Source organism: Glandiceps talaboti, chromosome 16 (assembly GCF_964340395.1).
Source record: "Glandiceps talaboti chromosome 16, keGlaTala1.1, whole genome shotgun sequence".
In the NCBI taxonomy this organism is placed as follows: domain Eukaryota; kingdom Metazoa; phylum Hemichordata; class Enteropneusta; family Spengelidae; genus Glandiceps; species Glandiceps talaboti.
This window is the reverse complement of record NC_135564.1, coordinates 18,755,215-18,775,438: the sequence shown is the minus strand read 5'-3', so window position 1 is coordinate 18,775,438 and position 20,224 is coordinate 18,755,215. Positions and strand designations below refer to the sequence as shown.

General features: G+C 35.1%; 1 protein-coding gene across 2 annotated transcripts; it reads left to right on the top strand.

Moving 5' to 3' along the window:
* Positions 1–5,821: 5,821 nt before the first annotated feature.
* LOC144447427 (uncharacterized) lies at positions 5,822–18,841 on the top strand. 2 transcript variants are annotated; one of them, XM_078137448.1, is made up of 14 exons: positions 5,822–5,960; positions 6,959–7,061; positions 8,047–8,333; positions 8,620–8,742; positions 11,234–11,437; positions 12,010–12,128; positions 12,945–13,075; positions 13,491–13,556; positions 13,984–14,065; positions 14,395–14,451; positions 15,642–15,927; positions 16,175–16,392; positions 16,818–16,880; positions 17,027–18,841. In XM_078137448.1, the coding sequence occupies exons 1-14, from the start codon at positions 5,888–5,890 to the stop codon at positions 17,189–17,191; spliced, it is 1,977 nt and encodes a 658-aa protein (XP_077993574.1). In that variant the 5' UTR covers positions 5,822–5,887; the 3' UTR covers positions 17,192–18,841. The 2 variants fall into 2 exon arrangements, with proteins under 2 accessions (XP_077993574.1, XP_077993575.1); XM_078137449.1 differs by having other exon boundaries at positions 8,047–8,337; positions 8,627–8,742.
* The last annotated feature ends 1,383 nt before the right edge of the window (positions 18,842–20,224 follow it).

The following is a 20,224-nucleotide window of genomic DNA, read 5'->3' as shown; positions in this document are numbered from 1 at the left end:
CTTCTCTCACACCAAATGTTTAAATGTCCCTGGTAACAACACAAGCATCTGAAAATCTGAAATGAAACATGTACATACACATGTTGCATAATCAATTCAAAAACAATAGTTTCTAAAACAATAGTTTCTGCAGCTCATTAGCATGAGTACCCCTACCCCAAAACAACACCCACTTTAGTTTAAAAGGTAATGACAATGACCTTGAACCAAGCTTGGTATGATGAAAACAAATCTGCATAACAGACAAGCACCAACTTGAAGGTGGAGCCATCTATCACACATATGGTCTATACCAGTGGTGGTTCAACAAGTGATGGTACAAATGTAATTCTCACTAATCTGTCAAAACTACAATGTGTATTCTCCTCCTTCAGTGTAGGCTAGACTTGATGCAGTTCCCACCAATCTGTCAAAACTGCATTGAATTAGTCTGACTGTTCTCCGCTGGGTATGCTAAACTCATGCAGGTTGTATGCTTATGTATTGTTGTATTAGAAAATAGAAACACATCTGAGGAAGGCAATGGGGAACATACAAAACTAAATAATAAGTCTACAGAAACCATACAAGAACAATAAATATGTGTGAGGTTTTTATGCATTGTTGTATCAGGAAACAAATAGATCTGAAGAAAACAGTGATGACTATACAAAATTCAATATAACAACTTTACAAAAACCATATGTGAAGCCCTTAAACACAATACATTTATGCTGGTTTGTGTCAATACAACAAGTGGGGCTTCTTATTTCTGATTTACATGTAGCTAACTTTTCTGATGATAGTCTCAACAAGGTTGCCCCAATACAATTTTAACTGTCATGTAATGCACTATCAAGGACCGTATTTCCAGAAATAACTACAAAACCAGAGGTACATGTAATCACACCTCCCTGTTACAAAATGACTAAAAAACTCATGAGATGACATAATTTGCTAATCTCAAATAATATTGATTTTGTACATTATTATGTCTGTTTATGTCATACCTGTAATCCATAGGAAAACCTGTATACTTGATTCTCAAAGAACTAAACACAAAACCACTAGCCAGGAACACATTACTCAAACACCAAAATCTTGGTATTAACACATAAATGACTAATATTATGTAATTAATTATGCCTTGCTAACAAGGTGAGCACACCCCTTTCTCAAGTGACTAATTTGATACTATTGTTATTCAGTGTTGCACTCGCTACAGAGTGTGACTCTAACAATCAATAAGTCCACTTCAATACATGATTTTGTAACTATTCAAACTAATTAAAGGATTAATTCTTGGACACATTTGATGAAAATCAAAACACAACCATGACGAAATATTTATTCTGCTATAATTGATGTGACATGTTTCTTCAAAACTACAACAGAGGTCAAAGATCATGTCTTGAGTTTTAAAGAATTGACAACTATATCCAAATTGCAGGTGCATAATTATACAGGGGTTTACCGCCATCAGGCAGGTGAAATACATTTCTACTTCATGATTGATGAAAAAACTGAATTAAAATTCCAATTATGTTCTGAAGAGTTTTATTTCATAAATGAAATCTAATTTGTTTGTCTGGATTGAAAACCTACTTATTTGAAAATATGCTACCGTTTTAAAATTTGATTACATTCATAGGTGACATTTAACCTTAGCATCTTCTGTACTGTATGTTTAGACCATGGGGATCACCAAAGTCATGAAATATAAAATGTATTGTATGTGTTACAGTGTCGCTGAAATGGGAGAGATTACAAATATCTATCTTCAATCGCAGAAGTTTTGTTCATTTGATATTGTAGTATTGTGTCAAAGAATCATAAATTCAAGTTTTCAAGTTTTTATGTAAAATCATAAAATAACATCCATTGGATAGCTTATACCAGCCCAGAGAGACTAATGGTCTTACTAACTAAAGCTTCCAAATGGTCTGGATATCACTAATAGTAAGTAGACTACATGTGTGACAAGTTTTTGGGCTAGAAAAATACAGGTGCATTTTTCAAAAACTGCCTTGAAGTCCTCTCAAACTGTTCAAATAAACTATACAGGCAAATATGCAAGTATTTTTAGGAAAAAGAATATGTGTTTATATGTTCAATGTATTTCAATATGGTGGGTAGTAGTATAGTTCCATGTTAAAAACACCTGGAGTACCCAGCTTTGAATCCTTGGTTACTACATGTAGGGTATCAATGGTAAATAGAATATACAAACATCCTTATCTCAGATTTGTGTAAACATTTTGTATTTGTTCTGACAGTAGGATACAGTTGTCTGTCTGTGCTTCTATATTTAATTTTTGCACTTAAGTTGAGACGATGTGCCACCAACAATGGTATTTTACATAATATATTATCTTGTTTACCTGCCACATCACATTTTACCTCATGCTAGAGGGTCAAATGCTTGAGAATCAAAATAGAACAAGGTTGGCTTATTCTTGTGTGCACCAATACATGAAAACATGGTGTTGATCAGATTTTAAAAAATATACTGACAATAATTTACGCAAATGCCTATTATAATTATTTATGTATTATTATATTTAGTATTTGTTTTGTTGTATTTCTATATTTTGGCCATGCATTGTGTATTCTGCATATAGGTTTGTGCCAAACAAAATATACTACATGCTAAAACTACATTAAAGTACACTATTTGAATAACTAGGTAAGAATATGAAGTGATACATTCTAAAAAAGTATGGAATGGAGAGGACATTGAACATCATGATATACACAAGATGTGTTTAACCATGGGCAATAACATGTGCATTGTTACAACAGTATCACAAACTTAATATCTTTCTCATTAGTCTGTGTAAGTTATGACATTTAGTTCTATGCTTAATCAGCCAACAAGACTGTCAAGGGCTGAACAACACTGCATATTATCTTAGTCTACTTTCTCAGGAGCCAGGGTAGATTTTCCACTCTCATGATATTTGAGGAAACATTCTACTGTTGCCGCAAGAGACCACGTTGGTTTTGTGATAATGATGATCCATTAATATTACATAGTTACTTTTACAGAGTGATTTGTTGAAAAAAGTTGACATTGTAAGCCTGATTTTCATGAGCCAGGGTAGTTTTGCCACTCTGATGGAAATTGAGGAAACATTTTACTGTTACCACAAGAGACCACACGGTTTTGTGATGATAATCAATATAGTTTGTTTTACAGAGTGATTTGATTTGTTCGCAAAGTTGACATTATACGCCTGATTTTTTAAACACTTCTAAAGTAAACAGAGATGTAATTCAGCATATGTAATATGCCTACTGTACCAATGAAATCCATGGCAACTCAAAATACAGGTGATAAGTACCAAATTAAGCACAAAGTCAGAACAGTAAAACCCACATGTCTGGAATTCTTGGACTGTTGCTAGGAAACCATATTTACTCCCTATGACAGGCTGCATTGAATTGTTTATTTGCATATGAACAAAGGCTTGATCTCCAGTGATTCTGACTGAATGAATAAGACCAGGTATGACATTGAGAATTGAAGAGCAACAGATCTGGACATGTTTTTGTGTCATCCTGTGAACAGTTAGAGTCATCACCACACTTTCAACAAGAATTCAAAAATTCAAATCAAACCCAGATCTGTTACTCCTTTACATGTAACACAATGTCTCTTCAGTTCAATTGAATATAACGGAACCTGTCCACACAAAATCTATTGATGTTCTCTGTGGGTGAGTGAACTCTGCACATAAACCAACCCTTGTACATGTATAGGGATACACATACATGTAGTACCAGCATGAATGGAGACCAGTATCTTTTCAGATAATTTACAGGATATATATAATCACACAAGACAAACCACACACACAGTGACACACACACACACTTTCAAATACATCACATACAATCTTACACTTTACCCTTAGGTTTTAAAACAAACTATTCTCCCATCTAAATTTGTGGGGTTTTAAAATTTATGTATTCTTTTTTGTATATAGTATGAAGTACACATTTTTAATTTTTTTATCTAAAGTTCTTTCCTTCAATCAGAGTTGAGAATAAGTACAGGTGTAAAGTGAAATGATTGCAAACTTTCTGAAAATCCCTAAATCTACTCTGTCTTATCGTATAGATTAGACAACTTGATCCTACCAACCTCCATATTGTGATTAATTTGGGAGAACTATATTATTGGTTGACTAGCAACAGAATTGATAGCTAACTCAGAAAACTGATACTTTAGATTGTTTCCTTGGTGATATGATAAACGTCACAGTTTTCAAAGTAAAATACACGTCAAAACACTGACATTCATTCTGTGCAAAAACTCCAATATCTAAAATATGTACATTATCATTACCAAGTATGAAATAAAGATTACCAAATCTCTCAAATTATTCCAAATTTACCACTTTTCTATCTTATGGCAAATATTAACAATGATAGGCAATGTAACCATACAGGTCAATATACACTGTAATGATGATCATACACTTACCTGTCACAGACAAATCAAAACTCTACAATCAGACAGTCCCAATGCTAACACTAACTACAACTATTTGAAATTGATAATGTGCCTCCAGATTTTTTAATTATATGCATGGTACTTGTTCAAAATTGTCTGAACATGCATTGAGGACAGTTATATGCACCAGACCAATATAAAGGGATCATAAATAATTTTATGACTGCTGCTTTCATCCATGACCAATACAAGGTCATTTCGTAAGTTTCAAACCTTCCAAAGATTGTGTAATGAAAAACTAATTTTGCATGCCCAGTTTTGATATTTTCTACACTAATAGTATTACTGTGGTGGAATAATAGAACTTGCACGGAAGAGCTTCAATGTCAATAGATAATACTAACTGAAGGAGTAAGGCATGGCCAAACAATGGACATGACACACCTGACTGAGCAGCATGAAAGAGCTGACAAGAATACAGCCACATTGCTGAGCAGTTCAGTGATGCACAGGCAATATAGCTCAGCTAACGTTCCATTCGTAAAAGCTGGGACTTTAACCCTCCTCAGTATTTCAATTTGTCTTTATCTTTTTCCCTCCTCTAACCAAATTTCAGCACTGCTTGTACAACTTATCACATAACCATAAAATAAACAAAACTGCTACACTGTACAAGAAGTTCCCAATCCCATTTCAATTGTTTATGCCTGCTTGTCAGATCTTGACACAGGTACCATCTTTGGTGGGAAACATGAGAAAAATTACAAACTGTCTCTCAAGACTACTGTTCCTGGCCAAATTTGACAAAAATCCGACAAAAAAAATTAAAAGTTTCCAATAATGTACACGAGGAGTTCACGTATGTACACGATAAACGTTTAGTTAAAGTTTACAATGCAAACCAACACATGTCAGGGTCACTAGATATGAACGTTTTACGAATGATGCGTGAAATGTTTATAAATAACACATACTACAGTCAGTGGAATAAATCGTTTGTGATGTCCTAACATCATCGTATCACAACATAAGTGTGTAAATTTGGGTGTATACTTCACGATCGATTCTAACGTTAAGTTCTGCAAATCAAAACGAACGGAAGTCGAACTTGACACAACCTTCGAAAATCGTGTGAAATGGTTCAAAAATTGGTGTATTGCCTTCAAAATGTATACGAATGGTCACAAGCATTATACTAGTCGAATTGTACAAAAATATTCCAATAAACTGCTTGAGAATCACATACATTCGACTTACCTCCGCGAGATGAATCCTGTTACTGTTTTGAAGGTACCGCCATTACGGAATGTGTCCCTACATGCACAGCGTACTTGGCTCTTTACCCAGCATGCTCCACTCAAAATGGCAGCGCCCATCTAATTTGTGTTTTTGGGAATCGCCCATTTTTTTTCAGATGCTAAATAAGTCGACACATCGCACCTCAACAAAATGAGTGCAGACGACCCAAGGGATGCTGATTTTCGTGGCATGGCAGACGATGAAAATGAGAGCTACACAGATGGTAAGGTGACGCAACATTGGCCACAAAACCGTTGTTTTAATATCTACGTGCCTGTACGTCACTTGCAATCATGTTATCAACAACAGTCATGAATATGTATGTCTGTTGTTTAAAAAAAAGTGTATGTGTGCGTGTGTGTGATCAATCAGTCAATTGTTGGTTCAGACTCTTGCTCCGTTTTCCCATATTGATGTTTAATACAGGTGCCAGGTGATGCCTTTTAAAAATTATATTCTGGTGTGTATTTTGTTTTTGTTTGTTTCAATATTTTATGTTTTTTTGTTTTGAAAAATCACACAGAAAAAAATATGGTTGTACTTCTAAGTGATCCATTGTCAGACCTAATTGTTCTGGTAGTAATAAATGCAAATATAGTTAAATCATGGATGTATATTTAATAGTGAATTGTTATTATCAGTAATACATCCATACCACAGATTGTGATTTTAGATTTTGCTTTCCATATATATATATATATATATATATATATATATATATATATATATATATATATATATATATATATATGTATATGTATATATATATATATATATACATGTATAGTTTTGGTAGTACTGGAACTCTTTCTTGGGTGTTAAGTTTACATACACTTTTTTGTTAAGTTTTATTTATATATATATATATATATATATATATATATATATATATATAAATTATACATTGTACATGTATATGTATACATACATATCATATACATACAATATACATTTTGTATATACACATCTGTATATTTGCTACATAATATGATGTATCAATGAAAGTGAAATCTCAAATCCCAATCCACATGCATTCCAGGCTATAGTGATATGAAAATTGTCCATTCCTATCACACCAGCAATCTACATGTATACATAGCTCTGGACATATGGAGTCAATATTTATACACTTCCATCCCCTCTGGAGGGGACAGAGCACTGAAGACCCATAGCAAATAAGTCCAGTGCAATTATACTTTACAACTTATATATTGCTGACAGATTCAGATGAAGAGAGAGATTTTCTAAAAGTAAAGAAGAAAGACAAACACAAGAAGGACCGAGGATATAAAGCTTTTGAATTGTCAGAAGAAGATGATGACAGGTAGGTTATGGCTCTAAAGTTGAATAAAGAAAATAGTAGAGAAAGTCCTAATTCCGTGACGTAAAAAATAATTACTGTATTATGTTAAAACCATATATCTTGATCTTGACTCTCGTAAGAGTCTATGACTTTTTCGCAACAATGACACTTTTAAGGGCATGTGAACCTGTCTACCAGTTGAATTTGTGAGTCACAAAATCGGCCATATCTTGTGAAGAGAAGGCAGGTGGGGGGGGGGGGGGTATGAAATGACAGTTTATCTATAGTGCTGCTAGAGACAGGCAAAGGGGAAAATTAACCCGATACTTTGTCATGAGCCAGCTGCCTACCCATGTTCACTTGAACCTATTATTTTGCAAAATAAAATGCCTTGTTAAGTTTTATTTTTGGCCCTGCAGTAATATCGCATTCAGGTTGATCAATTTATGTTTGTGCAAGACTAACACAACTGTGATGATGACAAACCTAACTTCCCTGGTATAGTGAAAGTCAACTACTACATGCACCTATATAATTTTGTCATTTTTTGCAACAATTTTGACAGATGACAAGATCATTGTTCAAGATGGTACAATTAGTATTTGTATCTGAAATGTTTTGTGTTGTTTGTTTGTTTGTTTGTTTGTAGTTATTGTTGTTGTTGCTGTTGTTGTTGTTTGCTTGGGTTTTTTTGGTGTGTGTGTGTTGTTGTTTTTGGAGGGGGGAGTTAACATTAGTGGCAAATTTAAATATTTGAATATCCTGCCAGTCACGAATATATATTTCTGTGAAACAACCTGTTTGTTTGTACTAAGCCTCTATTGATATGATATGTATATTGCAGATTGAATTCATATATCTATCTATCACATTATCTATCTATCTATCACGTTCTCATTTCTCCATATACGTTTATTTTTTCTATAACTATAAAACAGTTTTTCTGTAAAGTTGAAAGAGGCACACACTTTTCACATATTGTTTTCTTGATTTTCATATTTATTAGGAGCCCAGCCAAGAGCAAAAAATCCAAAGGACTATTCAGGAGAGGTTTAGTAAAGACGAAAGAAAAGGAGAAAGAAAAAGACAGTAAGACCAAAAAGAAAGATAAAGATGATGGCAAAGCTGAGAAAAGAGAAAAGGAGAAATTCTCTAAAGCAGATAAAAAGGAAAAAGATGGGAAAGTAGAGAAGAAGGAAAAAGAAAAAGAAAGCAAAGCAGAGAGAAAAGAGAAGGAGAAAATGAGGAAGAAATCAGCTCAACAAAATGTGGACACTACGGAGGAAGTAACAGGTAGGTCAATGTAGGTAGCATGAAAGATGAAGATTTCATATGCTTGTTTGTGTGCGTGCTTGTTTGTTTGTTTGTTTGTTTGTTTGTTTGTTTGTTTTTATTAATTTATTAGGCTCTGAATTCAGTCAGGATGACCATGCTAGTGACTAAAACACCTAGAAATGTGGACACCAAAACATACTATAATAGAAATAATAACATTAATAACTACAGTTATTATGCATTATATGATATTGTAAATCAATGTTAGTTATGTACACTAATGACTTTGTTTGATTTTTAACAGCTAAAAGCAACAAGGCAGTATTTGGTGTACCGCTGTCAGTAGCAGTAGAAAGAACTAAATACTATGATGGTATAGAACTCCCTGCAGTTGTCAGAGATTGTATTGATTACATTGAAACAAATGGTAAGTAAAAACTTAACAGACTGTCATAGAATTCCCTTCATAGAAGTTATGGTAGTGGCAGAACTACCATCAGAGATATCACAATAGCTTAGAACTCCCTGGTAGTAAGTATGTGGGTAAAATTTTCATGAATTCCTCAGCTATTTTACCGGGATTTCTTGACACAACTATGATATAACTTATCAAAAACTATGCAAGGTTTTTCTGTTTTATCTCATTCTGTGGCCAGTTTTACCCTCACCTTAGAAAAAACACTGACTAGTTATATACTGTCATGGTATAGAATTCTATCACTAGAAACTATGTGAATGAGGGTATGGAAGTATCTTCTCATGTGTGTGAATGACTTATAATTAAAAACTGCTGGGGCTGATTGCCTTGATGGTTGGTGGGGTTGTTACTTAGAGTGTCCAGTTGGAAATTGTTGAAATCAAAATGTAGGCACCATAGATTTGCAATTTAGGGAACAAATTATCTTTGGTACAAAAGTTTAAACTCAAAAAGTACAGGATGAGTTGGTCTGAAATTTGTCAGGCATGTTTCTAACAATGTCAAGATGAAGAATTTTTCAAGATATAATGACGATATTCCCAATATCTAAATTAGTCTTAAACCGTGTGATTTTTGGTTACTTTATAGTTAGTTCCTTACATGCAATTAGTTAAGGCAATGTTCATCCAATGTTGGGTGAAGCCCTCCTTCAAGCAATTTCTATTCTCATCTGTCTCCTGCCATTCTACTCCATGTTGCCTTATTCATGTACAGTAAAACGTCGATTATCCGAACACTTACGGGGACATGCATTTAGTTCGGATATGCGGTCAGTTCGGATATGCGATCTGCATCAAGATATGGTACGGGGCGGGGTCAAAAGGTCGCACTCATACAGAATGAATGTACACATACGGTGCATATCACACTTACACATGTTACATGCACTCTCAGACAAATGAAATGTACCGTACTACATAGAAACCTTTTAAATGAATTGTACTTATTTAATACTAAAACTAAATAATGAGTTGAATATACAAGAAGAAATAAAAAAAACGTATTTACAAGAAAGACGACGAAGTGGTGGACAGCTGATAACAACGCACTGTTGTCATGGTTGCATCTATAAATAGTGTTCACAGACATGAAAATGTGTACAAACGATGTGTCGGCAATTTAGCCACTCATAGTGAAAAAAAATAAAGTTCAGAGTCTTTTGGCAGCGGTTTAATAGTTCTCTTTCTTCAGGAAAAACGAAGTCAGGGGTTTTTGTTTCATTGCACGGCTGTCTGCTGCTTTTTTGTGTAAACTACGGAGCAATAACAACTGGGTAGGTTCACAATCAGGCTGCGATTCTAACCATAATAAACACCGAGAAAACATAGCTGCCGCTTCGCCGTGCGATGGTACTGGTTCACATGGGACATCATTTTCTTTATCTTCAATTTCACTATCAATTTCATTGTCACTCTTAGCATCGTTTAATATCTCTTCGTCATCAAAAGTTTGGTATCCGGGGTCTGCTTCATTCGTAGTAAGTTAGTCTGAAATTTCCTGTCTGTCAGTGGAAGCGATCTGGTCAATCACACCAGCCACGTGGACTTTGTAGACATGATGTTCGGTTTATGTTAGCAGTCGATGTAAACAGTAGGCTGTATGTGTATGACGATCGAGTGAGGATTTCTTCCTAGACATCTCATATTTATAGGTAGGCCGAAGCTGAAATAGATTTACACCTTTGAAAATCTTTATTGGAAAAAGAAACGAAACTCCTTTCACTTCTGGCCGACAATCATCTTTTCGGTATCACAGTCAATGGTCAAAGTAGCAATGCCGCAACTACGGTTGCGTTACATCTCATGCCGACAAGTTGTTTGAAAGTCGACACTATAGTCAGGGTGTAACATGTCGTTCTCACCATTTCACAATCATTTCAAATCTTTTATGAATCGTACAAAAGACAAAAGACAACGGGGCGGTCAATAGGAGATCAACTTTATTGAGATGTTATTGAAGGTGTGATCGTTCCAATGCACTCGATGTAGTCGTCTTTTGTTTTACCGTACGTCATTAACATCACATCATTCAAGGGGTGGATAGTGATTGTTTACAAACAATACACACTGTAGCTCCAAGACAAACCGCGCTCATTCACATGTCAATCGTCATTCATCAAACTTTACATTTTTACCGAAACATTACTTTGACAGTAGAACAATAGATTTTTCCGGGGGACACATAGTCAGTTCGGATGACCGATCAATTCGGATATTCGACGTTCGGATAATCGACATTTTACTGTATGTGGTTATTTCATCTCTCCATCTTCATGTTTGTCTTCCTCATGTTCTTTTCCCTTTCCTTGCCTGCAATTACCCATTCTGTGAGTTTCATGGTCCACCTGTTGTCTTGATTTCTTGCTACTTGATTTTTAGTGCAAAGACTTAAACTCCAAACCATAGTTAACATTTCTACTATTATTACTCTGTTCCTAAAGCACTACATGTGGAAGGTGTATACAGACTGTCAGCTGTCAAGTCTCAATTACTACAATTACGACACCAATACGACAAAGGACAACCTATCAACCTAGGTGACTATGAGATCCATGCTGTGGCTGGACTTTTGAAGCAGTACTTAAGAGAATTACCTGAACCAGTTCTTACTTTGCAACTCATGCCAAAGTTTGAAGAAGCAGGAGGTAAGTAAAAGAAATTACTTTTCACGTGCTATCACTTTACTGGATCATTTGATGTAGTGGTACTTTGAACAAGAAAATCTAAGTATTTTGTTATATTAACCAAGATGAATATTATTACGTGTATAAATTTTTTAGCTCATTGCTGAGTGAAGACGATTGTTTATGTCATCCAAGACATACATCGATATTAAAATTATACAAGATCAGTTTAAGTATTATTTGTATTAGTTTCACACTCGAGTGTAATATTTTACATAGTATATTTCGGCGAAATCACTCCACCTTCTTCAGCTGTTCTTCTATACAATTTGGTGACATACAGTTGTCATATGACCACAGAAGGGCATTGTGTAAGAGCTGAAGAATGCTGAGTGTGATGTAGCCAGATTATACTATGTTAATTATTTAGGCTCAGGTTTCAGAACTAATCCAAAATAGGATATGTTTTTGGTTGTCGTTTACTATTTGTAGGTATTGATTTCTGTTTGTAATTTCAAACATACCAATATATCAGGTGTAATATTCATTATCAGGTTCAATCATCTTACCTTTGTTGTTGTTGTTGTTTTCAGCTCTGCCAGACGACAATGCAAAGATTGAAGCATTTAAAAAATTACTTTTAGAGTTACCAGTTTGTAATGCTACACTGTTGTCATGGATATTTGTTCATATGTCTCACGTTATTGACAGAGTAAGTATTCAATGCTGCTGTTGTATTAAGTATGATTCTCAGTTCAAACTTTCCAACTCAACAAGATGGGTTTTACTATATTACGCTTCAATTCTAGCAAATGACAGCAAAGCTTCACCCAGGGTAGGTAAATTGTACTATTTGTGACACTTCACGCAGCTTTAAAATCAAAACCAACATTATTCAAATATTCTTATCAAATAATAATGTTAGTTTTTTATTTATAGTTCTTATCCACAATGTGCACAAAGCACTTTACAATTACAGCATCTGGCATGGACCTATAACAACACAATGACCTTTATAATAATAATAATGATGATGATGATGATGCAAATTTATAACCTGCCTTTCCTCCTGAGAGCTCAAGGTGCTCACTATATTTTATCAACCCCAATGGGAAGAGTACAATTACTTGTAGCTCCCATAAGCACATGGGATTAAATTCTTCACATTGTAATAACTTCTGTCCTACAAGGTCCCCATTTATACAACTGGGTAGACTGGGACACATTCTTGGGTTCAAATCTTGCCCAAATACTTTAGCCACTCAGACACAAATGGCAGAAGTGAGGCTCAAATTGAACTCTTGACAAGTTGAAGTAGGTCATTCTTACCATTTGACCATCATGACTTCATGACTACAGACTCCATTTATGTAACCACCATAAGCAGAAGGAAAGCCTGGATCTGGCAGACTACAGGCACAGCAGATGATTCATTTTTGAAATTTTCTTGAAATACTGTGTTTTATCTTTCAAAAGGAACAAGAAGGAAAAGTTTAGAACTCACTATTGAAATGTTTACTTTCACCAGGAACAGGAGAACAAGATGTCATTACAGAATGTTGCCATAGTTCTAAGTCCCACAATGCACCTCAACCATAAAGTGTTACTTGTCTTATTCAAATATCACAAGGTATTTTTCAAAGACATCGTTTTCAAAAAGTAAGTATGAAGTCATTTTAATTTGCTTTATTATTTGATATACAACCATCAACTGAATTAACAAATCATTGTGATATTTCCTTGTCATTCAGAAATTTGATTTATCAAATATTATTTTATCGAATATTATTTGATATTCTTGTACATATGTTTTCAATATTTCAGTGCAGTCTAGTGCAGTGCAGTCTAGTCTAGTCTAGTCTAGTCTAATCTAGTCCTTTCTCCATCCTCTCTTAAACAATACAATATGGATTTTTAAGTGTAAATTGCAAGAAATCAACGACATTTAATGATTTCACAATTCTCTGTCAAGTCGTAAATTTCATATTGTAGTTTGAGATACTGTAATACTAATGTGCCATGTGTTAGCTGTAATAATTGATTTCCCCGTTCTATTGTGTTACACACATGGTAGAGCTGTCAAACCACTGAGATGGCAGTCTTCAAGAACTTCACTTGAACTACCTGCTGATGTACATGTGTGAGTAAATACTTCATTTATAATTCGCTGTCATTGTGTCAGCGTCATCTCTTTCAGTGATATAGCTCAGAATTCTTTCACTGTCGTTCCAATCCATCACACAGTAAGGTGAATATCCCACTGTTCTCTCTGATTGTATATAGTACTGGGGTTTGGGAAAACCTTTCTGTTATTTTCAAAACCAAGATTGTTGGCATTTCTGAAGACTAACCATCAGTCACCCCATTGTTGCGACCTGGACCATACCATTCACCCATGGGTAGTTTACCTCAAGTTAAGGTTACAGACTGTCATGTCAAAAATAATGTTTTGTCAGAGTTATCACATTGATCAGGTTTCTTTGATGACAGCCTAACAGATAAAGTGTTGAATGTGGAGTACCATTCTGAAAATTAAAATTTATCTTTCTTTCTTCTTTTTTTTGCAGAACTTTAGAAGATGAACTGTTGAGACAGGAAGCCATACTTGCCAAATTACATCAAGACATGAATATGGGGATAGGAGACCAGGTAGGGTTGAATTATCCATTTGTTAGTCTGTAAGGTATGTCATGATGGGGCGCCCTCACACATCGGTCAACTGGAGAGGAGGTCGATGAGGGGGAGCAACATGACGTATCTTACAGTCTATCCCTTTGTGTACCAATGATATTACACCTCCAGTTGTGGACATTTTTGCCTTCGAATCTTGATGTTATCTGCCTCTTCTCGTATTTGGTGGATTACCATCCAGTTCATGTGTGATGTAGTAATGTATCTTTGATAATATGATGTCCTATTCATCAACCTATGTCAACCTGTAACACTACATTCATTTCCACTATGACTTGAATTCACAGGAAACTGAAGAAAAATTGTGGGAAGTTCAAAGAATTGTAACCACACTGAAAAGAAAGGTATGTTATATTCTTGTATATATTACACCAGTGATTACTTGCATCAGGACACAGACATACCATTGGTATTTACACTACAGTGCAGTAACTAAAACATCATTGTGTACATGTATGCAAATGATTGTACCTGTATGCAAATGAGTGTACATGTATGCAAATTATTGTACATGTATGCAATGAGTATACCTGTATGCAAATGAGTGTACATGTATGCAAATGATTGTACCTGTATGCAAATTATTGTACATGTATGCAATGAGTATACCTGTATGCAAATGAGTATACCTGTATGCAAATGAGTGTACCTGTATGCAGATTATTGTACCTGTATGCAGATTATTGTACCTGTATGCAAATTATTGTACCTGTATGCAATGAGTATACCTGTATGCAAATTATTGTACCTGTATGCAAATTATGTACCTGTATGCAAATGTTTGCATGGTTATAGTTGAAAGAAATTGAGTGGATAATCATACAACAGAACGTTATGATTACCAGTGAGGCATAATTGGGGTATTTACACTTGTACTTGTGGTGTTTCTTACTGTACTTTTACTCACTATACTCATGAAAGTATGGCCACAGAGAACACTGCAGGCTTTCATGCAAATGAGTCTATCTTGTTGGCACGTACAAATCATGGGTTTCTGTCATATTACAACTGCCAACATCAGAACGTGAACGGAAGGAACCTGTTATAAACAGGGAAAGTACATGTAAACAACTGAATTGGATTAATAACATTTACCTCAGCATGTTGAAGGTACAGAGACTTGTATTAAACACCATCTTTTGATGAGTAACTGTTTCATGGTCTCTTTATGTGTACATGAAATGCCAGGGGAACTGGACATTTCTTCCTGAATGTGAACTATTATGTAAAGTGACCATAAAACTGTTCTTATGAAATGATGGAATGTAATACAAGTGTCTGTACTTCCAACATGCTGTGCCAAGTGTTATTAATCCAATTCATTTGTTTACTTTCCCTGCTTGTAACAGGTTCCATTTATCCACAGTGAGTCTGATGTCTAAGTTTGTACTAATGACAATGAATATAATAAACAGACAACCACAGTAAGACATAATATTACAGTATTGGATGTATACGTGGTATGGTTTCTAAATGATTTTAAAAAAACTTTTGAAAATTTACTCATATATTTTTGACCAATTCCTATGAACAGATACGACAAAGCAAGAAACAACAAAAAGCTGAAGTTGCCAAGGAGAAAATAGAGGAAGTAGATGAAAAGGTCAAGGAGGCAAAGGTCAAAGAACCAAAGGTCAAAGAACCAAAGGTCAAAGAACCAAAGGTCAAAGAATCAAAGGTCAAGGAGCAGACAAAGGAGAAAGAGACAGAAAAGGAAACAAGTAAAGAGGAAACTATTACCGAGGAACAAGTCGAACCAAAAGTTCTGGAAATTAAGATAGAAAAAGATAAAGAAGATGTGGTTGAAGAAACAGATGAAGGTAGGGTGTTGTCATGGAAACAATCTCCATGATCATATTTGATTCTTAATGATAACCGTTTGAGTATGTGTATGCATTAACAGTGTTGCACTCTGTTATCGACCATTGCTGCAAGAGCGATGTAATGTGAGGTAATTTGCATTCTCTGAGTTGGGCTTGTGTAACAGCGCCCTCATTTGGTATTATGTGTAGGTACTTTTATTTTCACTATCAAATAGTTAACCAATTCTCTTTGCGCTCTGTACAGAGTCAATGGAAAGCCTGCTGGCAAAAGAAAGTTACTTGGTATCTGAACAAGAGGAGTTGGTGGTTCTTGGAAGGGAATTACAGAAGAGGATTGAAAATGAAAGAAATGAAGTAGAAAGACTGAAAGCTGAGATCAATGAAATTAATGAAGAGAGACAACAAACAGCAAATAATGTGGATGTAAACAGTCCAACTGTTTCTTCTTCAGAGAGTGAAAGTGTATCTTTTGAATTGTGTGCTTTGATGACACCATGGTTTGCAAAATAGAGACACAAACATATATACACACATATATATACATTACACACACTTACATATACTTCACTCTTTCTCCTTTCTCTCTCACTTTGTGTAACTGTCTGTCACCTTCTCACTCTCTGTCCAAGTCTCTCTCTCTCTCTCTCTCTCTCTCTCTCTCTCTCTCTCTCTCTCTCTCTCTCTCTCTCTCTCTCTCTCTCTCTCTCTCTCTCTCTCTCTCTCTCTCTCTCTCTCTCTCTCTCTCTCTCTCTCTCTCTCTCTCTCTCTCTCTCTCTCTCTCTCTCTCTCTCTCTCTCTCTCTCTCTCTCTCTCTCTCTCTCTCTCTAAATATAATATACATGAATCCAACTAATTTTTCAAAAGTTTCCTTAATTACTGAATAACAGGATGATGAGGATGAACTACAACAAATATTGGATGACTTGATGAAAGAAAATGAAGAGTTGGAAGTGAGTACTAATCTTTAAGCCAATACTATTCAGAGTATGGCCTAACTATTACCTCAATAGATTAGTTTTATTTGTTGAACTTTTTATTTATTGTCTACAATGAGCAATTGCTACAAATTTTTTCTGTTATTTCTCATTGTTTACAGGCAAAGAATGATGAATACTGTAAAGCGATTAACGAAGAACGTGAAGTTTGTATACAACTAAGAGTTAAGGTTAGACAGATTGAACAGTGTCACCAGGAGATATCGGCAGACGATAGTCAACTACAGATTGATATACTCCCACAAACTGCTGAAACTGCCGTGTGAAAAGATCGACCGTCTCCAGCTTATAAGCTGAAGTAAATAACAGCATTCTTCATTGTCATAAAACTGACTTATGATTGTGTCAGGGGTCAAATAACCTGGCAAGGTCAAAGGTCACAAAAAGAAGTATGAACTCAAAATTAATGCTTTTTCAGTAACTTCAAATTCACCACCATGATGAATACTGTCCTCTAATGGTGTCATCACGTAGATTTTTAAGTGCACTGTGTGCTGAAACAGGAAAACTAGATGATCTCAACAAAATTCAACTCAAAAGTTGGAAAACTCTGACAGCATTCACTTTTAACAGAGCACAACAAATCTGCAGAAGTGTAGAAATTGTAGAAATTGTAGAAAAGAAAGAGTTGAAGCAACAATTTCAATAACCAAGAGTGATATTCACATCCAATGACTTTTGCACCCAGTGCACTACTTGACACTGCCATCATAAACGAACTCCATGCTTGAAAAGACATGTCTCCTTATGTTATCAAAATAAATGTCAGTACAGACAGCATACTCCCTAAGTTGCTTATTTTAAAGGACAAACTGTGTGAGTGTTTATATCATCCGTATTATGTATTACCATAAGTTTGATCAGTTCTAGCAGGCTATGTACAATAGTATACTGTAAAAAAAAAAACCTGTAAAGTTTTACACGATATTTAGGGGAAAGAAATTAATTTCTAGCTGTGTTGATGTCTTCACAAATACATTTTGTTGCAATCATTTCCATAACTATGTGATTCTTTATCAATATACAAGAACTGTAGTGAATAAAAATCTTCTTTATTTGTGTCTCACATTGTAAAGTGCAATAAAATAGCCCTGTTTTCTTTTGAAATTTGTATAATTTGGCAAAATCCTCATGTTGTAACTTGGTGTAGTTGACTACATGACCCATGATAGAGGGAATGTGGAGAAGAAAGCAAAGGTAGAGGGCGGTATTGGGAGGTGAATCCTAAAGATCAATGTATGATGTTAAAACTGAATTCCTGTTGGTGTGTCTAAGACCCTTCTACCTCTTTTCAAATTCAACTGGCTAAAGTTGATACAATGAGTAACACTGAAGTAAAGCACTTTCTCTATGTGCTACACTTGTTTATAGCATTCATATTACAATGAGTAACACTGAAGTAAAGTACTTTCTCTATGTGCTACACTCGTTTATAGCATTCATATTACAATGAGTAACACTGAAGTAAAGCACTTTCTCTTTGTGCTACACTTGTTTATAACATTCACATCAAGTGTAAAAGTATACTGTTTCAATTGGTTTATTTACATGTGGTCTTTCTAATGTGGTCAATTAGCAGATGAAATAGTATACTTTTACACTTCATATGGAAGCTATAAACGATTGTGGTATATACAGAAAATGCTTTACTTTAGTGTTATGGGTTGTATAATTTATATTCAGACTTCATTCAATAGTTTGCCTTCAAAATGATGCTGCACTACCTCTGGTAAAACTACAAGGCATTAATTTCCTGAGGATAAAAGACTATTTGTTGAAATAATGCCAGAATTTCCCTTTTTTATAACCCTGGATTTCTGTTAATGATTGAGTGTATCTTTATTGCATAACTACATACCTTACCAAGCATGGTGTAGTATGCAAAAATAACAGTGTATCCCAAATGATGCTTATATCAACTACCTAAACTACATAATTTATCAACATATAAATTAAAATTATGTTTTAGTTATACACACCTGCAATATTAGCTTGCCAAATAAAGTATTTTGTCAAACCAGAAATGTGTTAATTCAGTTTATTGGTATGATTCACATATCTTTATACATGTTGATGTTGTCGTATGTGTGTCATTGTTCCATGTGGATGAATTCAAGTGAATTTTACAGAATTTTGCCATTTCAGATACACATGTAACAGAAGCCCATGATACGTGAGTTCCAGTGTGGGTGGTCAGGTATTTGCACAGGTGCTTGCAGTGTTTTCTGTTTCATTTTAATAACACACTATGCTTATGAAAGTATGGCTCCAGTAAACATTGCAAGCACTCATGCAAATAATTTGAGTACGCCAAACTTACACTCACTGTGTGATATGTCATATTACAAGCTGCTAAAAGCAATATGAAATATGCAAATATGTGAACATTTATGAAGTTACTACAAACCTTAGTCTGTAAGATATGACATGCTGTCCTACCCTATCAGATAACACTCATGAGAAGCCTTAGTTATAAGGGTGAAACAACACGACGTATCTTACAGTAAATGCACACCTGTGTAGTACAAAAATCAGTCTGAAGTGGCTGACAGACATTAATAGACAACAAACAACAAAGACTCACTCATTTGTTCAAGTATTTATTCACACAATAGTTCTCTTTTTTTTAAACCAACATGTTGTTTTTTTCTGTCAGAATATTTACATCCATACGATCTCAGTACATACAAACTATTTTACAAAATATACACAAAAAAATGGAATAGATTTATAACCCTGGAAATCATGTAAATTTGTTTTCTTTTGCCTCTGGTAGAAAAATGGGACAAAAAATAAGTACTTTTGAAAATCTGCACCTCCTCACACACATTTTTCTATTGTAAGACATATTTCAAATTACTCAAAATGCAGCCCTATTAAGGAGTTGCTTACAACCTATCAGGGGGTTGACCGCTGTGTGAGGGCACCCTGTCACAGTATACAACCTATCAGGGGGTTGACCGCTGTGTGAGGGCACCCTGTCACAGTATACAACCTATCAGGGGGTTGACCGCTGTGTGAGGGCGCCCTGTCACAGTATACAACCTATCAGGGGGTTGACCGCTGTGTGAGGGCACCCTGTCACAGTATACAACCTATCAGGTAGTCTGGTCCCCTGCCCCCTTTCTACCGCTGCTGGCGCTACACTCACGAAAGGAGTCAGGTATGGGCCACTTAATGCATGGCTGTGATTGGCCATTACTATCGAGTGTGCTAATTGGTCAAAAAGTTTATTTGCAACGGGGATTTCGCACATCGTTTTACCTGACTGATTTGGTGCATGGACTGAGACTGGCATT